At 41.7% G+C, this 18,880-nt stretch overlaps 3 protein-coding genes and 1 long non-coding RNA gene across 8 annotated transcripts in view; 3 read left to right on the top strand and 1 right to left on the bottom strand.

Annotated features, from left to right (window-relative positions):
* Positions 1-18,880, bottom strand: part of LOC113747847 (uncharacterized) — a 31,682-nt gene that overhangs the window by 2,654 nt on the left and 10,148 nt on the right. For 2 of the 4 annotated variants that reach the window (XR_003463935.1, XR_003463934.1), the window contains exons 5-8: positions 11,085-11,217; positions 10,337-10,478; positions 9,320-9,364; positions 3,012-3,180 (exon numbers count right to left, since the gene is read on the bottom strand). This is a non-coding gene — a long non-coding RNA (uncharacterized LOC113747847). Of the gene's footprint in view, positions 1-860; positions 1,664-3,011; positions 3,181-9,319; positions 9,365-10,336; positions 10,479-11,084; positions 11,218-18,880 lie in introns of all 4 variants that reach the window. The other 2 variants (XR_003463933.1, XR_003463936.1) reach the window with 2 other exon arrangements.
* LOC104933441 (homeobox protein Hox-D3) lies at positions 1,519-18,473 on the top strand. The gene is made up of 3 exons (XM_010748890.3): positions 1,519-1,565; positions 16,624-16,984; positions 17,904-18,473. The coding sequence occupies exons 2-3, from the start codon at positions 16,717-16,719 to the stop codon at positions 18,455-18,457; spliced, it is 822 nt and encodes a 273-aa protein (XP_010747192.3). The 5' UTR covers positions 1,519-1,565; positions 16,624-16,716; the 3' UTR covers positions 18,458-18,473.
* On the top strand, positions 3,201-5,730 carry hoxb6b (homeobox B6b). Of its 2 annotated transcripts, XM_010748887.3 has the most exons (3): positions 3,201-4,430; positions 5,308-5,340; positions 5,447-5,730. In XM_010748887.3, the coding sequence occupies exons 1-3, from the start codon at positions 3,980-3,982 to the stop codon at positions 5,704-5,706; spliced, it is 744 nt and encodes a 247-aa protein (XP_010747189.1). In that variant the 5' UTR covers positions 3,201-3,979; the 3' UTR covers positions 5,707-5,730. The 2 variants fall into 2 exon arrangements, with proteins under 2 accessions (XP_010747189.1, XP_010747191.1); XM_010748889.3 differs by lacking the exon at positions 5,308-5,340.
* Positions 6,638-9,305, top strand: hoxb5b (homeobox B5b). The gene is made up of 2 exons (XM_019274998.2): positions 6,638-7,616; positions 8,115-9,305. Exons 1-2 carry the CDS (start codon positions 6,998-7,000, stop codon positions 8,360-8,362), a joined length of 867 nt encoding a protein of 288 aa, XP_019130543.2. The 5' UTR covers positions 6,638-6,997; the 3' UTR covers positions 8,363-9,305.

Below are 18,880 nucleotides of genomic sequence, written 5' to 3'. Positions count from 1 at the left end.
ATCTAAATGAATCGAACATGATTTTATTTTATTTTTTTATCAGAGTGAATATTAGAAATAACAGATGACAGGAGCTGTCAGGCCGCACAGGAACAGATTAGATTTACCTTCAACAACAACCAGGAGCGAATAGAAATAAATATGAAACTGCTTTTATTTTATTTTGGAAATATGTATTAAAAAACAAAAACAAACGAAACTCACTTTGATTTTTTTTTTCTCCTTCTGGCCTCCACAAACAGACTCACACACTCACACACACTCACAGGAGGAGGGAGCGCGATGCACCGCAGGAATTTATGGTTTTATTGCGTCTATAAATGTCGGAAATCCTCGTTTGTTTTGGAAATCAGCAGAGAAAAATCATTTAGAGACAAAAAGCAGAAACGGAAATAAGACATGCGGCTGATAACCTGTGTGTGTGTGTGTGTGTGTGTGTGTGTGTGTGTGTGTGCTGATGATCTTCAGAGAAAAAAAGTTTAAATTCAAAGTTTCTTCAGGTCTGAAATCAGCCACAGAGCTCCATCTCCATCCACGGCCTGCGCGCTCAGGCTGCTCTGCAGAGAGTGAATTGAAAGCTCCACACTGAGGCCATGAAAAGTCTTTAATGCAAAAATAATAATAATAAAAAATCTTTAAGTCTGGACGCAAAAAAATAAATAAATAATCAAAGCAATCTGAGGTTTGGAGATTAGATTCTTTTGGTGCGTAATGAACGAGATCTTAAAGCAGGAGGTCACACGGTGTGAGGACTGAAGCCAGGACTCCTCTCAGGTTAAAATCATCTCATTAATTAAAGTTTGAAATAAACACATCACACTGCAGCTGCGTGTTAGAGAACAATAAGAAGCGGTACAGACCTTTAGAAAGCAGAATCAAGTGCAGCTCATCCAGCCCAGCAACTGTACACCTGTTTTTATTTTAATCCTCCTCAAACAGCTCAAACATCTCTAACATCTCAAACAGCTCAGGCCTTTGGAGAGACAAATAGAATAAAACAGGGATGGCGATGAGGAAGCTTGTCTTAGGCACAAAACCGGCTGCTGTTTATGAAAATTTACAACTTTGCCGTGGAAGTTTACGACTCGCCAGGCTCGGGGATTGGTTCCTGGCGGTCATGTGGACAGCAGGAATGGGAACTTATTTCCCATGAGGTTATATTGCAGCTGCTGTTTTTCCGCCGCTCATTCACTTAACACTAGTAACAACGTTTTCTTGGCTCTTTTGTGTATGCAACGCGCGCACGGCGCCGTGGTTTGGACACTGTGGCCGCCGTGTGCGCGTCATTTTCTGGTGTTGTTTTTTTTTTCTTCCTCTGTCTCTCTCCGCGCAATGCCCGGGCTGTGCGCGCCATGTTAATGTGGCTCTATACTTGAAAATGAAGGATCAGCGCACTCCTGGATGGTGGGGATTACTATCATGAAAGCACTTTGAACAAAAGTGGGAAATGTGGAGGGAGAGAGAGAAACAGCCAGAGAGGAGAGAGCGAGAGGAGCTGCTTCTTCTGCGTCTTCTTCTTCTCGCGGAGTGGCAGCCACACAGGGAATGATGGATTATCAACAAAGGTAAGGGCACCATGTTTTAATATGCCGGCGATTAACTCCAACACAAGCTGCTGCTCTGTTGAGGCTGAGCTGTCACTGCAGGCCTGATGTTTAGATGACTGGAAAAGAGGAAGATCAGTCTTTAAGGAAAAATGGCAATTATCCAGTTTAAAGCATCTTCCTCCCTCCTCCTTCCTCCTTCTCCTCCTCCTCCTCCTCCTCTTCTTCTTGCGCTGTGAGCTATTCACAACCAGTTGCTGCTCTGGTTAACCCGTGCCACGCTGCAGAGCTCAGTGTTTCACATGTAAATGCGTAAAAATCATCCGAGATGTGAAAAAGTTTGAGGCCTGGTCGTGTTGTTATAACCGGGAGAGGTTTCTGCTGCAGGCCGGAGAGGCTCGACTGTGATGCTGATGGTGATGATGATGATGGTCGTACAGGCCTCTGTGCAGCCGCTGACACGGTTTTTATTAAAAATCTGCATCGTTCATCGACATATTTCACTCTGCCGGCTGATTTTATTCTATTTTATGTGATTTTATTCAACAAAAAGGAGTCAGGCGAGCTGCAGCTTGATTTTACGCGCCGCTGTCTCCACGCCGAGCGCCTTCTTCCAAATCTTTTATGATTTTTACGCAAATATTCTCCCTCCGTTTGGTTTGTTTTTGATTTTTACTGAATCTAAAGATTAAATATTAAAATTTAAATCGTCGCCTCGGACGTTTTGTTGGATTGTGGCGCCTCTGCGGAATATTCTCTGTCCCGTTTGATGCTGCAGGATCATGTGATGATCTCTGGCAGAATCGTCGCATCAGACTCGGTTTTTGTTTGTTTTCGTGTTTTCGCGCCGTCCAGATGTGCAGCAGCTGTCAGGAGGCTGCGGCCTGGTGCAGCTGCGGCACCGTGGACTCACTGCAGAGTCTTTTTTAAATTCAACTTTTTTAAAAATCTATAATAAAATAAATAATAAAGATTTAATATCAGCGAGAGCGCGCTGGATCTGAGCAAAACACGGGGAAAAAACTGATTATTCAGTTATATAATGTCCTAAACATTAAAAACGGAGAAATAAATTAAATATTCACATTATTTTGTTATTTTTATTCATTTTCTATCGAATGTTGGAACTTTTCCAAAGACGAAAACTGATAAAAATGTAGAAATTGTTTATTTTGAATTATAAACATCATAAATATAAATTCTAACACTTGATTCATGTATTTTTTTGCACGAACCTCCTGTAATAACGCATTTCGCTGCAGGATCAGCCACTAAAATTGTCTTATTCTTAAAAAATAAGCCACTAATTTACAAGCTAACTGATTTATATTGTGCATAATATTAATAACAGCTACTGATCGTGGTGTTAATGAGCAGAATATGAATAAAAACAGCTGACAGGGGCGTTAATTGATCTGCTTAATTGTTGTATTGATCTGTGAGTTGGAGGCAGACTTTTATACTTACACTGTTTTTTAAAAGTGAAAATCAGTTTCCACTTGATCACGGTGGGTGAAGATGATGATGGTGATGATGATGATGATGGTGATGATGATGTGTGTGGGAGCGCGTGTCCTCTCTGCTGCCCTGCGCGCGTCTTCGTGGACTTCAGGCTGGAGTCAGACGCAGGTCGAGCCTTCACACAGCAAAGAGTGAAACATGAGGATTAGTGACGTTTGTTTGTTTGTTTGTTTGTTTGTTTGTTCGTGGACTCACTGAGGCTCGTTGTGAGGATTTCTGCTGTTTCCATGTTTATTAGTTGGGGTAGATTATTCTAAGAGGATGGAGGTGAAGCTCAGAGGCGGAGGAGGAGAGAGGGAGGGAGGTGTCCCACTGTCATCTGTGCGTAAATGGAAATAATGCGCAAAAAAAAAACGCAATGTGTTTTCCTTCTTATTTTTGCATTGTGCGTGTGTGTGTGTGTGTGTGTGTGAGAGAGTGTGTAAGTGCACGAGTGTGTGTTGAGGGAGAGTTTGTGCACGCGTGCTTGTCTATCACAAAGAGATAAGGAGAGGTCCGTCCGTTTCTGCTGGACGGTATTTGCATAGAAGTTACCACACACACACACACACACACACACACACACACACACACAGTTGTTTCTATATTTAGTGTGTTGTGTGTGTTTTTTCTATGCATCTGTGTGCGTGAGCGTGCGTAAAAAACAGACTCAGGCTCGAGCGCTTCGTTTCGATTCACCGGGGACCCCCGCGCGCAACAAGAGCCCCCCATGGGTGCAATAGTGCAAGCACAGACGGCGGTGATTGGCCAGAGGTTGATCAGATGGTACACTTCCCCTCTGTAGTCAGTGGCACCTCACAACCCCCCCTTTCAGCAAAAACCAAATCTCGGATAAAGTAATGGCAAAACCACTTGGACTATAAAAGACAACAAATCATATTCCTCCGGAGTATATACACCCCGTTGTCCACCCAATGAGTTCCTATTTTGTCAACTCAACTTTTCCCGTGTCTCTACCGGGAGGACAGGACTCTCTCCTGGGTCAGATACCGTTATATTCCTCGGGATACACCGATCCGTTAAGACACTACTCCAACGCGGCCACATATGGAGCAGCCAACATGCAGGAGAAGGTTTACCCAGCGTCCTACTACCAGCAGACGGGCGCAGCGGCCGCGGCGCTCTACGGCCGAGCCGGCGGCGGAGCACCGTGCGACTACAACCCGGTCGGGACTTTCTACAAGGACGCGGAGGGCTCGTGCGCTTTCTCCAGCCGCGAGGAGCAGCCGCTGTTTGTCACTCAGGAGCATCAGCAGCGCAAAGCGGAGTGCCCGGAGCAGGCTGTCAGCATGAGCAGCAGCATCGACGACAAGTCGTCCACGTTGATCTATCCGTGGATGCAGAGGATGAACGCCTGCTCGGCCGGTGAGTGCAGAACACAAAGTGCACGCTTATTTATTTTATTTTTTTTTTACTTTGTGTTTTCTGTTTACTGTGTGCACGAGTCCTGCTCTGCGTGAGGAAGTGCGTGAGCATCCCCCGCACCTCTCAGAGTTACCTGTCAGCGCACGCTCAGAAAATAAATACAAATAAAAAATAAAAGTAGTTTGAGGTGATTGCGCACGGATACCTTCACGCAGCTTCAGGGCTGCCACATCATCCTCACATATACATACACACGCACGCGCGTGCACACACACGCGCACACATACACATCCACAGGCCTACATCAGCCGAGCTCCAACTTAAAGCCCCGCGTCACATGGCGCCTCCACAAACGGGCCTTTTTTAATCCGCACAGGGAAACTTCCATGAACGAATCAAACAGAATAAACACGGTTTGTTGATTAAAGCGCAGCCTGACTCTGACTGTTCATCACGTCTCAGAACAAGGAGAGACTGAACACACCATGAGGTCACACTTACGCACCACGCGTTATACACACTATACGCTCCAACCTACTGTAGCCACATCATGACATCATTTAAAATAAACTATAATACATATAAGTGACAGTATGACCTCAGTGTAATATGTCATAGACATAATACAGCAATATTATATTGATTTTATTAAATATACATATAAAGAAATATAAATATATGCTCTTGGATGGCACTTTACGCACCTACAGGATGAGACTTTTAGAGGAGAACATGTAAAATATTAGTACAGTTAATTACTGTATTATAATCTACTACTTTACACACAGCTAAATATTATATTTGAATGTTCTGAGTGTGTCATTTGGAGTTGAAACACTCCAAAAATCTGAAATATCACTTTATTGTATTTTTTCAGACACACGACTTCAGATTTCGAGTGCACTCTCAGGTAGATTCTCCTCCTACACTTTGGAAATTCACCCAAGAAAGACATTTAAATATTAACTGATCATTTCTTTTTTTTCTTTTTTGTTATTTATGTTTTATTCTTCCAGGTCCTTTTGGCAACAGTGGCCGCAGGGGCCGACAGACCTACACCCGCTACCAGACTCTAGAGCTGGAGAAGGAGTTCCACTTTAACCGCTACCTGACCAGGAGACGCCGGATAGAGATCTCCCACGCCCTGTGTTTGACGGAGAGACAGATCAAAATCTGGTTTCAGAACCGCAGGATGAAGTGGAAAAAGGAGAACAAACTGCTCAATCCATCAAAGACACCCGAGGAGGAGGAGGAGGAGGCGGAGAAGAAGAGTTAAAAATAAAATAAATAAGAAAAGGACTTTGACAGAAAGGCATGATGTGTGTGTGTGATGGTGTGCACACTCCCCCAAAAATAAAATGTATTATTTCTTTGTAGATATTAAAACAAAAATCAGCTGTTAGAGACGTGTAGAGTGATAGACTTCATTTGCACGGTGATAATGTCTGCGGGTCCTCCTCTGTTTGTTTGTCCTTGTGCTCGTGTGTTTTATTATTTAGGGGACGATGCAACATATAAAAAAAATAAAATAAAAATAAATAAAAAATCCGCCAAAATGTAAAAATACATTTCCAGTGTTTAGTTTTGGGTGTTGTTACCTCATCATGGTGTGTTTTTATTCGTCCTCATGACACTAAAAGAAACGAGGCTCGGTCCTCCTCTGTCCTCCTCCTCTGTCCTCCCCTGTCCTCCTCTGTCCTCCTCTGTCCTCCTCTGTCCTCCTCTGTCCATCTCGTGCTGTGCTTGCTCTCTGATAGTCTGTAGGCTTCGTTGTACCATCAAACACTTCATTAACACTTGTACAGATGAGAGATGTTCCATGTTATTTATTGTTGTGTTCAATGCACATCTGGATATTCGTGTGCAATATTTTTGTTTAGGACAAATTGTACATAGAGAAATAAAGGCTTTTTGATGTATATTGGAAACTCTTGTTGCGTGGTTCATGCTCAGGAATAATCTCTATATATATTTATTATTATTATTATTATTATTACATCAACTATTATCAGGATTGTTGCAGCGTTTGTGCAGAATAAATCCTATAAAACCAAAAGTAAAGATTCAAATTGTTTCCAGTTGGACACTCCTGTGCGTAAAAGTGCCAACAGCGCGCTTGGTAAGTCTGTGCCGTGTGTTACCTGAGCCTTTTTTGTGGCCTATATTATCAGCGCGTTACATAAATGATGGATGGCTCCAGGGGGGCCCGTGACAGCGCGTCCCGGCGGGAGGTTATTACAGCGACCGTCCGCGAGATGGCGCTCTCAGCCCGCACGGCTCTCCAAGGCGCAGCGGGGAGGCACCATTGACTGGAGCCTAACGACCATTATTTCGTCATCATTTGTAACCATGGAGCATGAATTACCTCTTGAAGTCATCAGTGAGGATTTACGACTGGTCAACAAAGGCACGTGATTCCCGAACGCTCTCCCATATTTGGCCGCATACCTGGCAAAGTACAGTAGGGCTTCATTGCTTATAATTCATGATTGCATCCATAAATCGTGCAAGCACACAGGATTATAGCGACAAAGATCTACAAATCGAGGCTTTAAAAATCCAAGCAAATGAGCTCTTACTTTGTAAACTCGTTCTCAGGGCGCTATCCAAATGGCTCCGACTATCAGTTACTAAATTATGGGACTAACGGCGCTGTGAGCGGTTCCTTCAGAGACCCTGGCACCATGCACTCCGGGTCTTTCGGCTACAACTACAATGGCATGGACCTAACCGTGAACCGCACCAACACCGGCAACCACTTCGGTGCCGTGAGAGAGGATGCCCGGGGATTCGCGCCGGACGCCCGTTACAGACAGACACCCAACTGCTCGCTCTCATCTCCAGATCCGGTGCCGCCGTCGTGCGCCACGGCCAGCCGTGAGCCGCTGGAACTAAAAAGCTCCTCTCCTCCTTCTGACCGGAGCACGACCTCCAGCGTCAACAACCTCAACAAAAGCAACAGCGCTCATTTCACGGAGATAGAGGACGCCACGGTCGGCTCTGAGACCGAGGAGGGCGCGCACAGCAGCGGCGGAGGAGTAGGAGGAGGCGGCGGCGGCTCCGGCACGGCACCTCGGGCGCAGCAGCAGCAGCAGGACCCCAACGCCACCTCTTCTACTCCCACATCAAATGATTGCCAATCGCCACAAATATTCCCCTGGATGCGGAAACTGCACATAAGCCATGGTATATTTACACATCTAATAATATTATTTGGTTTTGTTTGGGATGTCACGCTGACGGTGTGCCATAAATCTGTCAAGTGTTGCATGAGTGAGCAGGTCGGTGTGTGTGTGTGTGTGTGTGTGGATGATTGTGGAGTAATAAAAAAAAGGGCCGTATTTGTAAAGTCTTTATGGGATTGTTTGCTTTCGGTGGACAGCCTGAGAGAGGTGAAGGTGGAGGAGGATGGGGGTGGCTGTGGATGGTTTTTTTGGGGGGCATAAATGTGGCAGAGGCTGCAGGGTGAGAGCTTACAGAGATGGTGTTGTTATGTGTCGTGTTGGTTGCATGCATCAGCTCATTCCATGTTGTGACCCCCTCTGTCCATTACGCATGGTGACACGTTAAAAACAAGTGTAGCAGCAGCCAAAGCTCCCTCTGTGCTCTCTCTGTTCTCCTTCTGCTTCTTGTTGTTGTTCAGAGTGCAGCTGCTAATTTTCTGGATTTTCTGTAAAATTGTAGATATGACTGGACCTGATGGGAAAAGGGCCCGAACTGCGTACACCCGCTACCAGACGCTAGAGCTGGAGAAAGAGTTTCACTTCAATAGGTACCTAACCAGACGGCGGAGGATAGAGATAGCCCACGCCCTGTGTCTTTCCGAAAGACAGATCAAAATCTGGTTTCAGAACCGCAGGATGAAGTGGAAGAAGGACAATAAACTGAAAAGCATGAGTCTTGTAACAGGAGGCAGCGCCTTCCACAACTGAATAACTTTTGGGGGAGGAAGAAAAAAAAAGAGTTAAAATGATAATAATGATAATAAAACAACAAAAAAAAGAGAAAAGAAAAGAAAAGAAAAATCCATGAGTACTGTAAAGCTATTGAAAGCGCAGCACCTTCCAGCATGCTATTGTGATAGAAAAAGAAGTATTCTGTGGTCTTAAAATGCCATTTTTAGTTGACTGTTGTTGTATTATGATAGCTTAGATGTTCCCTAATTGGAAAAATAAGATGTAAATATTATTTTGGGGAGGTGGGGGGGTGTTAATTGTCTCTCTCTCTCTCTCTCTTTTGCTCTCTCTCTCTCTCTTCTTGAAGGTGTTTCAACTTGAGCTCTTTATTGTGACTTCTTGACGGTCTAACAGGAGTAAACTCATTGTACAGTTACACTTAAAAAATAGTAAAGAAAAAAAAAATAATAATAATAATTCCAAACCATATGCTGCTCTTCATTGAATGTAAACCTAATGTATTCCGGGGCCATTCAAAGCGCTTCAGTGTCAGTTTTTATGCTATTTTCTGATCTTGTGTGGCCAAAAAAAAAAAATCCATCAACTTTCATAAACAAGCCAATGTGTAGCTCTTTAGGATATTTTGTGCATCTGTTATTATTATTATTATAATTATTATTATTATTGTTTAGATCTAATTATGAGCAATGCAAATGTATTCAACCTGTCAATGTGATAAATTTTTAGTGCAAAGGGTTATTCTGTGGATAGGCAGTGATGTGAGCTTTTTTCGCCAATAAGCTTTTTGTATTTGTAAGTGAACTCATAGCGCTTGGAAATAAAAAGTTTCTCTCAATTGCTTTGAACGTGTCTCGTGAATTATCAAGTAGAAATATTTTTCTTTAAACATATTTGAGATTAACCTGCACGCAGTATAAAACAGTTTGACAAGACAAAACAGACTTTTTTTTTTCTTTCTGGTTGCACACTTACCTCTCTGCAGACAGACGCGCGTTTTCTCGCTGTGGTGATAAAATCCTATAAAGAAAAATAATAAAAAGAAGCAAAAATAAAGAGTGGCTTTGGCTTACAGGTATAAAGGCATGGCTGAAGTTGGTAAAAATCCCCCCTTGCCAAAGATTGTATAGGCCTATATTACTTACAGACTGTGAAAAGTCACGTGAGGTCCATAAAGTTGGTTTTATGGTTTTGGGGAGTAGACAATGTACTATATAATTCACAACCTTGAATGAAAGTGACGGCTTAACTGCATGGATGGGACTGGAAAAAGGCTGGACTGGGGGGGGGACGGAAGTCATGTCCAGTCCTGTTTAGGAGAAACTCGGAGAAAAGTGTGTTTATAAAGAGAGCTAAGGTTTTATTTTGAAATGTCAGATTAAATATGATTTTTATGGAGGCTTCTGGGTGCCTGTTTTATTTTTTTTTAAATGTTGTTTACACTCTTTGAGTTCGAGGCAGAATTCTTCCACATTTTAAATTATTTCACATGTTTTATTTAAAAACTTTCCACTGTGTTTTTAGGCTTTTTCATCAGAAATGTTCAAATTTTAAAAACACAATGTGTTTTATTGTGCAAAATGTTTTTAAAAGAATTTTAAAAAAGGCTAATTTGAGGACATGAAACGAACTTGAGCGAGATGCCGGAGTGATTTATTCCGGTCTGACAAGTCACCGAGCGGCCAAAGGTGAAGTCTCGGACAACTCTGGAGCTGGACACAAGCTTCACTGCTTCCACATAAAGAAATCTCAGCCCCCCCTATGTAACTGTGAGGCTGTGTGCATTGTCTGCCGGCCACTAATAAAACATAATGATATTATAGAAGACTTGTGTTTTCAAAGTCTTCCTTCATTCCAGGTAAAAATATAAAAAAAGTTAAAATCAGTGCTGGGCTATAAAGGGGTCCCAGACATTTTCCACATATTCATAACTATTAAGTGGCAATTTAACCAGCGTAATGAGTATTGCATATTGATAGGGGTAATCTGTACCCGGATCTCATGCATAATTCATAGCGGCGGGGATCATCGCTGGGTCAGTAGACGACGACAGAGACTGCAGCCCCGCAGATGCGTCAGGAGGAAGCGCGCTGCTGCCTGCCAGACTTTGCACTGTCACGATCGAGACTCTCATCTGAGAGAAAGAAAGAAAGAAAGAAAGAAAGAAAGAAAGAAAGAAAGAAAGGCAGTGTGTGTTTAAACACACGACAGGATTACACGTGTTTTATTCTTAACATGTGCCGTGCGTAATGTGCGTAAATCAGTGCAAACACTGATGCGTAAATTTAAGAGTTTAGCGCCTCTTTTTCTTTTGTGGGTGGCGTGCTCTGCAGTGAGAGTTTGGAAGTGTGTGTAGACATGTGAGAGTAAATAATGAGGCTGAAAGGAAACTTAAAGCAGCAAAAACACACAAAAAAAATCATATTTTTAAAGAATAAAAACAAAGTTTCCTTCAGTTAATTTGGTTATAAATTACCAAATCAGCTTTAATGTTAAATATAAATTTAAAAATGTGTTTATTTGATAATTAAATAAGTAAAAAAATATCCAAACTTCAGCTCAGTAACCACTTTAAATCTCACATCTTAACGATGAAATAAAACAAATGTCACCTTGAGTGGGGTTTTTTTGGGGGGGGTGGAGGTTAGTCTGTGGTGTCATGGATGTTCAACATCTGGTTGTATGTGAGAGTGTGTGTGTGTGTGTGTGAGTTTGTGTGTGAGAGTGTGTGTGAGCTCACCTCACTGTTGCTGCTGCTCTCAGATGATGTGATGCGGAGGTGCAGCCAGGAGAGGGCGCCTCAGACCGAGCCTGGTGGATGATGGATGGCTTTTTCCTCCCTCTCTGCTCGGGCTCTTATCACCATGAGGGGCCTGAAGGTTACAGAGCAGAGACACACAAACACCAGAGTCACTCCGAGCCTGTTTGTTAGTTATCTCCGTGGGCTGGAGTGGGCAGAATAAACCTTTAATCCCCACACACTTTGACTTTAAGTCAGGGTGAGACTGTGTGATCTGATAAAATCTGATTCTCTAGAAGCAAAGTACTGCACTCAAGTACAAGCTGAGTATTTGTATTTTAAGCTACTTCAAACTCTACTACAGGCAAATAATACTCCACTACATTTACCCGGCAGCTAGAGTTACTTTTCAGATGAGTTCCAAACCTTCGTGTTTAAAGTTTAATCATGTTTCCGGTGTCTCTGTCTCTGTTTGAGGGTCAAAGATGTAAAAAGAAATTAAATATTTACCCTGCAAAAAGTTAAAAATGGGAGAAATGTCCCCAAAAATGAAAACAATCTTGTCCTGAAGAAGTTTTCATTAATCATCCGACAACCTCTCAGATTTATCTGGTGACCCTTTGGAGGGGTTTGACCCCGATGTTAGCTCCAGCTCACAGTGAAATGCTGCTTATATATATTATTTTATTACTTAGTATAGTAAGAGTATTTTTACTTTGTGCTGTGAGTCTGAGACTACTGTGTATGAACTGTGACATAAATCACGGCTATAACTGCTCATAGTGTGACTTTAACATGTCTATGATTTCCTCTATTAACTGTTACAGACACAAACCTCAGAGGAAAGTCAGAATAAACGGTCGTAAAGTTTTATTATACGTTTTACAGCTTTAGAGATTATAGGTCATAAATAACAAACTTCAGGGTTGTCAGGTTACAGCTGCAGATTCAGTGTATTTAACCGCTTTATTAACGACTTATTAACAGTTATAACCGCACGCTGGATTAGTAAACACTTAATAATGACTTATTACAGCAGACCTGGTGATTAAACCCCTTTATTATTATTAAATTAGCATTTATAATGGTGCATTAACTGATGCATTAAACTACTTATTACTGACTTATTAACATTTATAACAGCAGACATGGTGTTGAATAAATCTATTTATGACTTATTAGCATTTATAACGGCACTCTTTATGTATGAAACCAGTTATTAATGTCTTATTAACATTTATAACTACAGATGTGTTGATCAAACTCCTTTATGAATAAATAATTAACATTTATAACTACATACTCGATGCATTAAACCACTTATTAATGACTTATTAACATTTATAACAGCAGACATGGTGTTGAATAAATCTATTTATGACTTATTAGCATCTATAACCACAGATGTGGTGATTAAACACCTTTATGAATAAATTATTAACATTTATAACGTTTCAAACTACTCAGTGATGTATTAACAGTTATAATGGCACACTTGGTGGATTAAACCTCTTTATTAATAATTTATTTTGCATTTGTAACTACACACTTGATGTATTAAACAAGTTATTAATGACTTTAATGGCATTTATAACTACAGACCTGGTGGTTAAATCAATTTATTAATGACTTATTAGCATTTAAAACGGCACCTTAATGTTTTAAACTACTTATTAATGTTTACAGACATGATGGATTATTAGAAAGTAATAAAGCAGCTTTTAGAAATTTAAATAAATTGAAATTTTCTTTTTTATTCCTGCTGTAATAATTGTGCAGAGACAGGATGTTGTCTGAAAAGTAAAAACTGTTTTTAAATCATAATTCATAATTAAGGACACACACACACACACACACACACACACACACACACACACACACACACACACACACACACCCTGGCCTGTCATCTATATATACCCTGTAGATCCGAATTTGTGTAAACGTCGCAGCAGCCACAAATTCGCGTCTTGGGGAGTATGTAGGTGATGACACTTCACCTCGAGGAGCTGTGTGTGTGTGTGTGACATAAATAAATAATAATAAATAATAAATAACACGCAGCCTGCGACATATGTGATGTTTTCTGTTTTGAGCTGCAGGCCTTCCTGCTCTCTGCTTGTAGCTGGAGAATATGACATCTGTGAAAGTTGCAGTTCGAGCCCTTCAATGCGGGCCATTGTTCGAGCGCGTCGTTTATCTTCTTTTCACAGCAGCACTGCCTGGAAAAGTCGAGGAGGAGTTTTTTTTTTTTTAGTTTAGTTTGAAGGAGGAAACTCAACAAACAACAAGACTCTCCAAACAGAGTGGACCGAGAACCGGAGCCGATGAGCAGAACCGGCAGGAGAAAGTAAGTTTACCAAAGATTCATTTTCTGCTGTGCTGAGAGGCGGAGTCAGAGACTGAGTCACGTTTATAAAGGTGATTATAAGCAGACATAACTGTTTATAACTCTCACAACTCCTCCTCTGGTTATATGTTGTATTAATATTGCATTTATTATTGTATTATAACTGTTTTTATCAGCTCCATTGATAAAAACAGGGGTTATAGTTATTGACAAACATCAATAAGCTCTTATGTCTGCTTATAACTACTTTATAATGCGCATTTTTTTAAGTTCTCGTCTTGATTTTCTACTCAAACTCTGTTTTTTCTGTTTTGTTCATGCGTTTATTAGCTGATTTATGTCCTCTGTGTCTGTTGCTTACGTTGTTTGCGGGAAATGAAGTTGCAGCTACTGTTGATTCAACTGTCTTTGAATTAATTCAGAGCCATAAATCGCCTCCACGCGGACACGTGGTTCCTGCAGCTAATTGACAAGAGAGGTTGCAGTGCGCTGCATTTGTCAGCAGGCCTGCGGACTGAATGGAGGAGGTGGAGGTGGAGGAGGTGGTGGGTGTGTGTGTACATGTCCATCACGGATCAGACACGCAGGCAGCATGAGGAGTGTGGAGCTCGCCGTGGTGATGGAGATGGGATGTAAAATGCAGCTCTGGGATGTTGTCACATCTGAAAGATATAACTGTGAGTGTCACAGACCACAGGGCTCAAATATGAATTCATATTTATACTCTTATATCTCCATCATCTGCATGCCTCCTCCTCCTCCTTCTCCTCCTCTTCCTCTGTCTCATCCATCACGAGTCGATTTAGACTTTTTCCTTCTTTGTATTTATATGGCAACTTTTATGGCGCCATCATGGAGATTTATGGCGCATTTACGCATAGAAGTCACCAGTTTATTAGGCGCACATATGTATGTTTGTTGATAGGCAGTAAGTGACGGATTTCCAGAGCTTTAAGCCACATCTCATGGCCTTCATCACCGTGAGAACTGTGGGGAAAGTGAATAAAATCCACAAAATGTGGCTGGAAATGTCAAACTGCGTTAATTTATAAACAAACTGGCACATTTTTTGTGAAGCTTTAAAGATATTTGACTCTAACTTTCTTTTTTTTCCTGTATTCAAATGATCCGTGTGTGTGTGGAGACGCGCACGGCTCACAGATCAAAGGTGTTCATTTACATTAATTAACGCTGCTCGGTTAAATATTACCTCTCAGAGCCAATCAAACACACACGAAGATGAGAGATCAAAGCAGAGCCAATCGATGCCTGCCATGTAAACCCAAAAACCGAGAAACCGAGCTCCTCATTAGAAACTTTTTAATGGAAGCTGCTGCTGACCACTGTCTGCTCTGAAATGACTCACTCATCTAAATTAGAAAAAAAAAACTCATTACATAAATAAGACGTAATGCACTTGGTATGTGAGTGTGTTAAAAAAAAAACTCAGACTAAATACTGATAGCTTTCTTTCCTTTTCTTTTTTTTTTGCTCGAGTAATTTATTATTTTCTCTGGCATCGGTCCTAAACGGGGATGTTTGAATTTATTATTACAGCGTTGGACAAGTTCCCAGGACTGTTTAAACAGAATAGAGACGTGGAGATGAGTGTGTAGTGTGTGTGTGTGTGTGTTCATATAAGTGAGATTTCTGCGCTGAATAAAATAAAAACTAGCAGCTTCATTTTTGCCTCATTTGAATCCATGTCAGTGCTGCTGCGTCTTCTTAACAGAACATTTGGGTTCTCTAAATCCACTTTAAATGAGCTCCACTTGCCAATTTATTTTTTATTTTTTTGGATTCACACTCTGCTCCTTTAAAAGCTGCAGAACGAGTCACAAAAACGCGTAAAAATAAAAATACAGAAGTCTTCTTTATCACAGGGGGCTATTATCATATATAAAACCGAGCTTGCATGATCAGCAAGAAAAGAAAGAGCTTCTTTTTCCACACACACACACCCACTCATACGCACACACACACACAGGCTGACATTGTGTGCAGAAATGCTATGCACAGGGCGGTGTGAGCTGCAGAAACACTGTCCACTCTGCCTCACCAAGCCACCACCATCATCAGCATCTAATGCGAGAGCCGCGTTCTCTGCAGGGATTATTCTAATCTGGAGTTTTTCCTCTTTTTCTTTATCCAAAAAAATAAAAAAAGAAAAAGGTGAGAGAGAGAAAGAGGGAGAGAGGGAGGTGTATTTGTTTCCGCGAGGATTGTTTCAGTGCGTGGATGAATGTAGGTTGTGGAGGTAAGGCAGCCCGGGTGTTGTGCCGCGGACTGGGTTATGTGTCTTTATGATTTACGAGCCTGACTCCAGCCGAGGTTCAACCAGAGTTCATAAAGCTGCATGCCTCCAGACTTTATTCTCTCTCACTGCTTCTTTCTTGCTCCTTTAAAATCTGTTTCTTCTGCTCTGACGTGGTTTTAGTTTTTAATTCTTTAAGATTCTGGATGAAATGTGGCGCTGTGTGTGTTTTTCTCTCAGATTATTTTTTATTTGTTGCTTCATTTCAGGCCATAAAAACACAAACAGAAACACAATGGACCCTCGTGTTATTTTGTCTGATGGATGTTTTTTTTAGCAGCTCGTGATATAACATTTAATTTTCTTCCTTGAAAACGTTGAGACAGGACTAATCCGTTATGTGAATAAGAAAACAGAGGCTGCAGGCCTAATGTCGTTATGAGACGCACAGTATTGATAAAAGAACAAAAGCAGTGTATTTATTAGGATATTTTTAGATTTAGATTAAATGCATTTTTATTTTTCATGGGCCTTTTTGTGTGTGTCTGCATGTCTCTGTGTGGACTTGTGCTATCGTTATGCTCAGTGTTTTATTTATCATTTTTAAAGTCAGCTGAAATAAGCTTATTTCTTCATTTATATTCATTATATATCTTTTACTTGAGCTGTTTCACATCATAATCAGATAGAAAATGAGCCTCCTTACAGGCCTGTTAATTGTTTTGTGGTAAACAAAGAGAAATTATTTAATTTCTGCTCAGATTTTTTGTTTTTCAGACGGTTTATTTCCACAAAACTCTTCATTTTCCATCCCCTCTCCGGGCCAGGAGAGGTTTGCTATTCATGTCAGCATACTATTGAGTTGATAAGATGGATCATGTGGTCTCCTCCCTGATTCCGTCTCTTTCTCCCCCCCTCTCTCTGGATCCTCTCAGGCCAGAAGCCCAGGGCTCTCTGGAAACCTGCCATGTGACATTTGGCTGCCAGCGCTCCGTCAGAAGGTCAAAGGGGGCCCCGGTGCACATTTCATGGAAATGCAGAAAAGCAACGCTGCACACATCAGCATCCAGCAACACGATTACTTCAGCCATGATGTCAGCCGGTTTGGGTGCAGCCAACAACAACAACAACAACAACAAGCGGCTGCGCACCAACGCCAAGAACTGGCGCAAGTGGAGACGTTTGAGCGCACGTTCCCCCGGAGGTCAAACCAAAAGTCTCCAATGAGTAAAAAGATTTTCCCCTGGATGAAAGAGTCCAGACACTCAGATCAGAAACACGGCAGGAGAATCGCAGGTCTGTATGACATAAAAAAAAAAACAGGCAGCGATTGTCTCCAAATGAGGCCTTTTCATTTACAGTTAATGGAGGAAATTAGCTTCTATTTTCTCCTTTTCAGGTTCAAAAGGTCAGGAAGCTATTAATCATAAAGAGGCAGGCATGCAGCAGGAGGATAAACACACCTTGGCTCAGCTTACAGACTCACGTCATGTTCAGGATCCATTTAAAGACACAAACACGAAGATTTATTTAAAAAGACGCAAAAAAAACTAATTAATTAAATTATAAAGGAGAAAAGTTTGTAATAGTGAGGGTTTTTAAGTGGAGCATCATTTACATTTAATAAAAGGCTGATCATAATAAAATCTGTTTTATTTTTAATTTAATCCAAAGCTAACAGAGGCCTGTACAGCCTGTGCAGATAATATGTGGATTTAGATTTAGAAAAACAAAAACTTTATGTTTAATATCAACTTTTTTATCAGAACATTCCACTTTTTAAATGCTGTGAGCGAAACCTAAAATTACAAAGTCATTTTAAAAAACATCTTCTCCTCTCAGGTTGGAAACAAAAGCTCTGAGTGACTTGTAAACAAACTTGATTTTTCATATATTTGTGTCAGGTTGCTCCCTTTAAAGAGTTATTATACAGATAATTAAGGAAATTATCTTACAGGCTATTTTCTCGTTTTCAAGTTCAAAAGGTCAGCTGTTAACCAAGCTACAGTCAGGCATGGAGAGGAAGGAGAAACACACCTGGGCTCAGGTTTTAGGCTCGTTCCACGCGTAAGGTGTCATTTAAAGACATAAACATGCAAAGTTATAAACAAAATGTTATTTATTTAATTATCTGTTCAGGTTATCCTGAGTCAGCTGAAGGGAGCAGCACGGAGAATGACTCATGAAGCTTCTTTCTGACTGTTTGTCTCCGCAGACTGCACCGAGAAGTCTCCAAGCTCGACCCCGGCCTCCAAGAGGACGCGCACCGCGTACACGAGTGCGCAACTGGTGGAGCTGGAGAAGGAGTTTCACTTCAGCCGCTACCTGTGCAGGCCGAGGCGGGTGGAGATGGCCAGACTGCTCAACCTCCAGGAGAGGCAGATTAAGATTTGGTTCCAGAACCGGAGGATGAAGCAGAAAAAGGACGAGAGAGTGCAAGGCCTCAACACCACCACCACCAACACCACCTCCTCCTCCTCACCCCCGTCCTCTCCCTCCGCCCCGGGCAGCCCCACTCTCTCCAGCCTGGGTTATGTCCATCTGGGCGGGGATTACCAGCCGGCCTCCCCCTCGCTCAAGTCCCAACAACACCAGCCGGCCTTGTACCCGGCAGAATACTCAAAATATCCAGCTCCAGGCTTCGCGCACGGCCCGCAGTTTAACGCGCAGTACACCACAGACCCAAACGTGGACGTTACCGGCTCATATTTCCAACAAAGCTGCAGTCAGGACAGAATCATGCAAGCTCCAAAACTGACTCATCTGTAGCGACAACACGAGAAAAAAAGACTCCACTGCTCTGTCTTGATGCATGCATATTTATTATTTATTTATGAACCTAAATATTAAGTCTCAAGGCCTTATTTATTTGTATTTATTCATCTTGTGCATTTTAGATTTATTGTTGTGTTCACTTTTACGCATGGGCTTCAGTCCTCCAGGAGATATTTTGCTGTAATCCAGCCCATCCTGTGTGTCTGAGATTAAAATGCTCGCTGTTCAGCTACAGAAATAAATTTGAGATTCCTCTCCAACAGACTCCAGAGTAAATACACGAAAAGACAAGATAACTGTTATTCGGCCAAAACGTGGGAGAAAAAAATGCCAAATTTCCTTTTTCCCCCCCTTTCTCGCTGAAGCTTAATTAGCACTCGAGGTCTATAACATCACATTAACTCTTACTTAATTAGA

Source organism: Larimichthys crocea, chromosome XVI (assembly GCF_000972845.2).
Source record: "Larimichthys crocea isolate SSNF chromosome XVI, L_crocea_2.0, whole genome shotgun sequence".
Taxonomy (NCBI): domain Eukaryota; kingdom Metazoa; phylum Chordata; class Actinopteri; family Sciaenidae; genus Larimichthys; species Larimichthys crocea.
The sequence above is the reverse complement of the archived record's forward strand: the minus strand, read 5'-3'. Positions and strand labels throughout refer to the sequence as shown.